The sequence below is a fragment of the Cibotium barometz genome, chromosome 42 (genome assembly GCF_041138505.1).
Source record: "Cibotium barometz isolate CiBa-2024 chromosome 42, ASM4113850v1, whole genome shotgun sequence".
Classification (NCBI taxonomy): Eukaryota; Viridiplantae; Streptophyta; class Polypodiopsida; order Cyatheales; family Cibotiaceae; genus Cibotium; species Cibotium barometz.
In genome coordinates, this window is record NC_141087.1 from 5,541,191 (window position 1) to 5,550,167 (window position 8,977).

Below are 8,977 nucleotides of genomic sequence, written 5' to 3' on the forward strand. Positions count from 1 at the left end.
GTGGCCACGTGGCCAGTGGAGACCATACGCTAGGGTGGTCGGTTTTTGGTCCATGTGTGGACGTCTTGGTATGTGTGCGGTCCAAGGTAAGGTCCTTTGATGCACGTTTCCTAAGGAGGCATCTTTTTAGGATGGGGATCCCTTTTTGGGACGCTAGCCTAGATATACGTGCAGGCGCATCCAACAGTTGGTAAGTTTTTTTTGAGGTGAAATTGTCCGAGGTATTTTCTTGGTAGCAAGGGTGTAGTCCGTTCATCAATTGGACACCTGGACATGCATTTATTAAGGTCGGAAGTTTACTGTAATTTAACAAAAAATTTACGTAGAGGCTTATTCTGGTGTCCGTTTTTGAGTGTTGTAAAATCTTACATTAGGGTGAAATTACCCGTAGATTTTAAATTTGGATTCATAATTTTAAGATTCCAAGTAAAAATAGCTCAATTATTAAAATGTTGATTTTTGCACCATAAAAAGGACCATAATTTCATCTATTAATTTGACATATATTATTTTTGAAGATGGGCATGTTACACTTCTTCTATCAATGGATCCTTAAGTAAGGAAGATAAGACTCTTTTGGCTTAGACTCAGTATGCTAAGGATGACAAAAAACGTTCACACGTACGTATTTTCCCATTTCCATTTATGCTCAACTTCCTCATTCTCCAAGACTAAAGAAATGATGATAATCCTCTCTTTTCTCCTTCTTGATACTCACTTGGCTTTAGGGGCCAACTCCATGTGTGAGATTCGTTTGACCACAAGGTTACCGTCACGATTCTATGCGGGTCACTAGGTGCATTTCAACCTCATGCCCCATTCTTCCATATATAGGAGGAGTCGTCTAAGACGATCTCCTCCTTTTCTAGTGGAGCTTCCATCTTACCTCCACCAGCATTTCCCTTGTTCATTTTAATTGAATAGCAAGAATAAGGAATCGTTGAACCTAAAGAGAAATTACCAATGTATAGCACCAACTCGAATGGTCCATTGCTTGTGCTCTTGGTGAAGGGTGTCCACCTCATATTCCCAAGCTCATGATAAGCCCAGGTCTTTATGTGAAAATAGTCCAAGTAAGTGTCTCTATCTTTCATGTCTATAGTGCTCACACTTCAATGAGTAGTAGTCTAAGTTGCCTTAGGAAGACAACCTTGACTTTAGCCCATGTGCCCTCATGCCAGTAGTGACTGTCCAAGCACATTCTGCTATGCTCATCAACAAGCCTTCTAACTCTGAGGCCTCTAGGTGTGTCATCCTTATAACCCAATCCATCTAGTCTTGACTCTCACTCCAAGATGCCCACTGCTCGGTCTCCCTCATTGTTGACTTCCTAGTATCAGAGCTACACCCATCATGAGCTAGTCATCCAAGCCTCTTATGAACCAGACCAGCCTTGAGAACTTATAGCCTCCCCATACAATCATGCCCACCCTCAAGACTTAACCCAATCGCAGTAGTCCACCATGGCATGTTCATAGCTCTAACACCCACTGTGCCAAGAGGTCACCCATAATGGCTCCAACACTCAAGTCCACACCGACTCCCCATTCTGGCTCGCTAGTGATGTTACCAACGTGCCCACTCTATGGAGAAGGTACAACACCCTTCTACACATACAATGGAGCACGATTAACACATGCCAACAACCAGCTTAGTGTCCTAACGTCTCGACCCCATCGGTGGCCTCTTCTCTATGCCCTCACCCCAAGGCACATCATCTCAAGCTCACAACCCAAGTCCCACACAATCCATCACGTAGGCTTGGCTACCACCCATAGGTGTTGGGATGCTCAACCCATCTCCATAAGAGACCCATCCACCATTGATCTCCTAACATTGTGTAAGTAGCTCCATCACACGTAGGCTTGGCTACCACCCATAGGTGTTGGGATGCTCAACCCATCTCCATAAGAGACCCATCCACCATTGATCTCCTAACATTGTGTAAGTAGCCTTCTACTCCACTGCTCAACCCATCTCCATAAGAGACCCATCCACCATTGATCTCCTAACATTGTGTAAGTAGCCTTCTACTCCACTGCCCACCTACTAGGTTATATGCATGCCTCATTATTAGGCGGCCTTCTCCTTCTTAAACCTCGGGGTCTCACTATCCATCGTGAAGACCCTCTTGTCCACCGAGATAGGCACTACCATTGTGGCGGCCAACTAATCATCTTGGCCACTTGACTTGCCCCTTGATGAGACCGTCAACTATATTGAGCCATGTTCATGACCATAACCCCGATGCAAACACAACCATGCCCTTGAATCCCGTTTGTGGTGGCACGGCTTCTGTACACATGATCCCTATCTTTTGAGCCATCAAGCTTGATGCACATTAAGCTTGCAAGCATTTCGTATATCGTGAGGACTCGTTAGGGGAGGGGAGGTTCGTATATCGTGAGGACTCTTTAGGGGGGGGGGGGGGGGTGTTGAAGGTTTGAACCCGCGTGCCCATACTTGGAACGCTCAGGCAGGATAACCAATGAGTAGTTCATTAAGTGGGGTCGGGGGAGAGGAATTGATTTACATGGAGTTTCTAGAATGGAAAACCGATGTGACACTTAACTTCCAAAGGGGCTGGGCTAGTTGTAAACTTGACATTCCTTTGGAGATGCCCATAGGTCAAGCTGCCAACTTGCAAAGTTCCATGCAAGCTCGCGAGAGAAGAATTGAGAGGGGAGGGTCCAGTTGCTCTGGAGTCAGGAGTCAAGTGTGTGGGTCGGCCTGCGATCTACGGAGAGATCAGCATCGATGGACGAGGTGATGAATTGCCCACGAGTGGTAATGATGAAGGTCCCTGCCAGGGCATACCAAATTTCATCATAAAAACGCGCGCACAACACACACACACACACATTACAGAATCCAGATATATTGATGGGTGATCGCTGATGGGCCTGAACCCGTGGACAAAACAAAAGGAAGAGGAGGGGTGGAGCATTCAAAGCGAGATCAAATTAGAATCTAATAAAAAATGTTGGGCACTGGCCCCTTGGAGTCGGGACTCTGGGACTGTATGGAACCGTGAACGCTTCATGACGACAGGAGTGCAGTCTGTACTATGTAGTCGTATGTACTTCGACCTGCGGCTTTATTTATTTTCTTTAAAAAAAATGGGGAAGCGTTTTAAAAAGCATGTGAGCAGTCGAGCTCCAGACTCGAGGAGGCCATGCAAAGCAGCTGGTGTAGGTGGTCGTGAAACTGTACTGAAATGAGAGGCGTGTTGTTGTGTGTGGCACTGTGGTGCGTGTAGCCTGGCCGCTGTGTGCGCCTTTTCAGTTGGGAACTTGGAAGGGTTTTTGTTGGTTTGCATGCAGGTTGCCTGATTCCTTTGCTTTTTCTGTTTGTGGGGGAGGTCTTTGAAGTTTGTTCGCGTGACACACTGACATAAAAACCCAGAGTTTAGACTGGGCAGTGGGCACAGTGGGCGCCCCGCCGGAATGGCGAGCAACGGCTTTTGGCCAGCAATGCCAGGCACACGGCCCACAGTGGGTCTGCGAATATAACCGCCTTCAAAATTAAGGTTGAAAAATTTTGCTTCATTATAGCTCCAAAACCTTCATTTTTTTTCGTAGATTTATCAAGTTATGGATATAGGCAGTGTTGGATACGGCCTTTCTTGCAGTGTTGAACTTGAATGCATGCCTGGGAAGTTGGCCCAAGAAAACGCTAACAATAGCTCGAGTAGGAGTGACAGTGCGATATCTGAAGCTTCCCTGTACGTTTGCTGTAGCAGGCTGCGGCCTACGCGGGTAGATTACTACTAGCATTAGTATCCTTACTATGATCTTTAGCCTTAGCTTCATCATAAATTCCTTATGCGGCGGCCTAACTTCTTCCAACTAAGCCTGGAGTTTGGGTACTAGTCTAGCAGAGCTCGGAGCAGCAGGAGGAATCGGGATCGTTCGTTAACGGCAGAGATACGAGGTAGTAGCAGAAGAAGCTAGAACCTTGCTTCAATACCATCACACAATTCTGTCTCAGGGCCATTATCCATTGTTTTCTTCTCTTGATGCGGAGGTTTAACCGTTGTTTAACAAGCCCCCCCCCCTCAATGGCATGGGCTAGCCAAATCTTGAGACAGTAGACAGCGAATATTACAATTGAGATTACAATTTAAGGGGCCCTCGCATTTTCACTTGGCCCAATGCCAAGCCTTTATGAAGCTTTGAGTGGAGCTGGTTAGCTGCACCTGCCTGGTTTCCCCAATTTCTGCCTGCTGACAGTTCTACAGATAACGTTAAAGAGAGAACTAGAGCTCGCAGCAGAGATCATCGTTTCGTTTCACAGAACTGTAGACGTAGACAACGTGCTTTTTTAATAACAATTTACAAGGCCTAATCATTCCCTCTCTTCCTCTCATGCATATTGTATTATTAGTAAGTATCATCAGTATACATACGCGCATCACTTGTGTGTGAAGCTTTTTGCGGCGCCCAAACCTTCGCTTGTATGCTCTTAATCGCTCGCATTAGCGTCCCAAATTAAGCCTCTTGATCGTCTCATACCCAACTGCTATAATGGGAAGCTCGCAGATTACTACGCAACCTCTATTGATCTGGTTCGCCTTCTCCTTGCTGTCGCTCGCCACCCTGAGGCCCTGTGAAGGCCAACTCAACAATTACGAAGGTGCGGCCTCATTACTGCTTAATCTTGCACCATACATCATTCAATCCAGTGAACTTTGGCGATTTATGACCTGAAAAAACTGTGCAGTTGTGCTGTTCCAAAGTCTGTTAATTGATGAGGTCGATTGAATCCTAGTTGATGCAAACGGATGTATGCGCATATCATTGCAGTGCTTGTGCTGATGACTGTTAAGCAAAGCTTTATCGACCCTCAGAATGAGACTTCCGGGTGGGACAGCGGCTACACGGACCCCTGCACTTGGCATCACGTCACATGCTCCTCTCAGCTCTACGTCATTAGACTGTAAGTAACAGGATCAGCTACTCTATCCTGCGTAATGTTACTAATTTTGATCTCTACGTTTACATACATTCAGCCACCATGTCCAACCACACCAGCCATGTCTCAGTCTCAGTTCTCTACAGTACCTGCCTGCATTAGTAATCTAGTTTCTCAGCATCGTCATCGATGGCTTAATCTTAATGATTATCTTTGTGCATCAATTAAGCTATCAAACCAAGATCCACAACCATGGTAGTTTGAACTAGTGCAGTAATCAGCGCCTGAACTTATGTTTTAACCTTCACAGGGAGCTAGGCAGGCTGCAGCTCTCAGGAACTCTCTCTCCCGACATCTCCAAACTAACGAATTTGCAAATACTGTAAGTTTGCTAAACATCATTCTATTTCTTATTGTATACATTAAACGCATGTCTATCTTATTTGTTGGCTGCAATTCAATTCATGCTGCATGCACTATTGCAGCTCACTTGAAGACAATAATATCACGGGTCCTATCCCAGCAGAGCTGGGCATGCTCTCCAACCTGCAAATTCTCGACCTCTCCAGCAATCAACTCAATGGGCAGATGCCTGCATCATTGGGGCAGTTGAGAAACCTTAACACCTTGTATGTGCGGTAATTTATCCACGAATGTCTCTATTGCGTTGCCAATCTATGGTTAATGTGTTCATAATTGCAATGCCGTTGCAGGCTTTTGAATAACAATAATCTCTCTGGACCGGTTCCTACATCACTAGCTTCCATTGGCACTTTGTCTTCTGTGTAAGGGCTTCTCGCATCCATGTTTACGTATGTACATACATACGTTCATACAGTGCACACACATGCTTGTTACTCGTATGCACGTACACATACTTGTAACTCATACATGCGCACACTTATACATGTGCTACTTCCACACTTTTAAATACATACGTTTATCCTCTCTATGCAGAGGAGGTTCTTTTACTGGATTGTGTTTGATGATGGGATTTTACGTGCAGGAATCTTTCCTACAACAATCTGAGTGGGCAAGTGCCACAGCTCTCAGCGGTCGTCCTGCGGTGAGCGAAAACAGTTTTGTTTGATAACTTATGTTTCAATCACAACATGTACTTGACCTATTTCTTACACGTCAAGGATTGCGTTCAGTGCTGAAGGCAATGAATATTTGTGTGGAGATGGCACTGGCCATGATTGCCCAGGGCAAGGACAATCGCTACCCTTGAACGGATCTCACGGTTGGTAGCATAGTCACCCATGTATAGCATGGTAGAGTAAAACAGGAATTGTTTAGAAAGTTAATGTAACAAGGGGATTACAGGTGTTAAGTCAAAGCCGAGCCATCCTAAGAAGAGTGAATGGATAGCATGTGCCTTTATAGCCCTGTGCTTGGTAATTGGAATTTGCGTTTGGTGGTGTAGACGACGGCAACGCCTCTACAGTGCTTCTGATGGTGATATACATAATACTTTCGTGGTGCTTTCCTTAAGTTGCCTGACTTCTTTCTTGCTTTGGTACATGTGGGGTTTCGGAGCATTGTTATCCTCACATCTTCCTATCACATGATGGATGATGCATTTGCAGAGCAGCAAGGATTGGATGCTGAAATGTGCTTGGGCCAGCTGAAGAGGTTCTCTCTGCGAGAACTGCAGCAGGCCACCAACAATTTTAGCCTCAACAATCTCCTTGGAACAGGTGGGTCAGGTCAAGTGTACAAAGGATTCCTACAAAATGGCTCTATAGTAGCTGTGAAGCGGTTGAAAGACCGTCGTGCTGTGGCTGAATTCAAAGTGGAGTTGGAGATGATTAGCCTGGCTGCTCATCGGAATCTTCTACGATTACTGGGATGCTGCACAACCTCCATGGAGTTTGTATTGGTGTATCCATACATGACTAATGGCAGCGTTGCCTCTCGTCTTCGAGGTAAACCATTTGATGATGGTGGAAGCTACATCATGATGTCTTTAGGGTTTATGAGTGCTGAGGGGCGTGATGTAGAAGATTATTAACAATGTATTAGGGTTTATGGGTGATGTTTAGCGTGAATGTGATTTTCGTTTGGGTGCTAGGATTATGCTAGAGGATTATTAAGGACTTTTTAGGGTTCATGGAGTGATTTTCAGCATGCATGTGGTTTTTTTTATTGGTGATGAGATTTATGCTAATTTGTAACTCTAAAGCAAAGTCTCTGATGAATGTTTATCATGCATGTGCATAGTATTTTCTTATAGGTGACGAGAATTGATCTGTACATGCTCTAGGGTTTAGTTAAGGTGGAGAATCATGCATATGAATGATGTCTCTTTATGGGAGATGTGGTAGGTGTTGGTAAGAATCTGTAATCATGTTTATTAAAGGGTTTATTGGTAATGTGAAGCATGTCAATGGGTGTTGTGAGAGTTGGAGATAATGAACTGATTCCCTTAAAATACTGAGAAATTTAGGTGACTATGCTTTATGCTTTTGGTATCATGGGTCTGATGGGGTGAACCTCTTTCTGCTGAAACATAATTGTAGAAAAGCCAGCCCTGGACTGGGACACCCGCAAGCGCATTGCCCTTGGATCAGCTCGTGGTTTGGTGTACTTGCATGAGCAATGTGACCCTAAAATTGTTCATGGGGATGTCAAGGCTGCCAACATTCTACTTGATGAGGAAGGGGAGGCTGTTGTGGCCGATTTTGGACTTGCCAAGTTTTTGGATCACAGTATATCACATGTCACCACAGCTGTAAGGGGAACATTTGGCTACATTGCACCTGAGTCGCTCTCGGGGCAAATTTCAGCAAAGACAGATGTCTACAGCTATGGTATTCTGCTGCTGGAGTTGATAGCAGGGCAGACAGAGATTGGGTTTAGGCGATTGTCAGGGCAGAAACTTCTGGACTGGGTAAGAAACTTATCTATACATGTGCCTGAGTGGTAAGGGGATGATGTGGCCATGCTCTGTACGTGTGCACGTGCGTTCAAACTTTAGTGATGAAATGTCTGCTGTTCTAGTTATCTTGTTGACCAAGGTTGCTGATGTGGCAGGTGAAGAAGCTCTACCAGGAGAAGAAATTGGATGAGCTTGTTGACGAGGAGGTAAAAAGAATGGGGTATGAAGTGGATGAGCTGGAAGGGATGGTCCAAGTGGCCCTCTTGTGCACATTGTTGCCGTATGCCGAAAGGCCGAAGATGTCAGAGGTGCTACAAATGTTGGAGGGTGATGGGCTGGCTGACAGATGGGACACATGGCAAAAAGCTGAAGCAGATAGGTGCAGTGCCATGGAGCAGCAGATGTCGCCGTCTTATTTGGACTTGCTGTGTGATACGTCTCATGTCATTGAGCTTCAGCTCTCAGGTCCTCGCTAGTGCCCTTCAGTGTCGTCAAATCAATTCCATTATCTTTGCCTTGAGGACATGCATAATGCCTTGCTTACAGAGTGGCCCAATGATACATAGTATCACAGGAACATGCCCAACTGCCACCTTGTAGATCACATGACCTATACACATCAAAGGCCCATATCCAACAGCCATTGTAGATCATATGGTTTTAAAGCATAAGAGGCACATCCTCGTAGATCATTTGCAGGGGTGTAAAGGGATTTAAAACGGGCACATAAGCTCTGGCTTGTTTTATATAATCCCCACCTGAAGCTTGACAAGACCCACAAATCAATGTCGTTCTCTGCTATAAGCAGATTCTGGAAGTGTGCATCATTGCACGTGAATATACTCTGCTCAAGTAGTAATTGGTTTATTCACTTCTGTGAAGTTCCAAAATTTGGCATTTACTTAATAATAATGCAAATTTCTAATATTTCTGATTAACTTGATCTATACTGAAATTAAACTGCCTATACCACAAGGGTAGATTAGAACGTTGTACCTTCACAAAGGGAGGCAAAGGCTATGGGAACCCACCTTTTTTCTTTGGAGAGCTTGGTCTCTAAAAGTCGCATTTCTATACTTAAAAATTGCTTTTTTTTCTTGTTATTCAGACGATAATTGCGAAATGATCAATATGTGGGAAGCATAAGGGATTAGAACGGTAAGATTCGTCAATATGTGGGAA

The 8,977-nt window shown here is 44.8% G+C and overlaps 1 protein-coding gene across 1 annotated transcript; it reads left to right on the forward strand.

Moving 5' to 3' along the window:
- The first annotated feature begins 3,609 nt into the window (after positions 1-3,609).
- LOC147614104 (protein CLAVATA3 INSENSITIVE RECEPTOR KINASE 6-like) lies at positions 3,610-8,733 on the forward strand. The gene is made up of 11 exons (XM_086780633.1): positions 3,610-4,635; positions 4,806-4,938; positions 5,225-5,296; positions 5,400-5,543; positions 5,628-5,699; positions 5,921-5,980; positions 6,069-6,157; positions 6,241-6,372; positions 6,504-6,842; positions 7,437-7,807; positions 7,951-8,733. Exons 1-11 carry the CDS (start codon positions 4,527-4,529, stop codon positions 8,269-8,271), a joined length of 1,842 nt encoding a protein of 613 aa, XP_086636759.1. The 5' UTR covers positions 3,610-4,526; the 3' UTR covers positions 8,272-8,733.
- Positions 8,734-8,977: the final 244 nt, after the last annotated feature.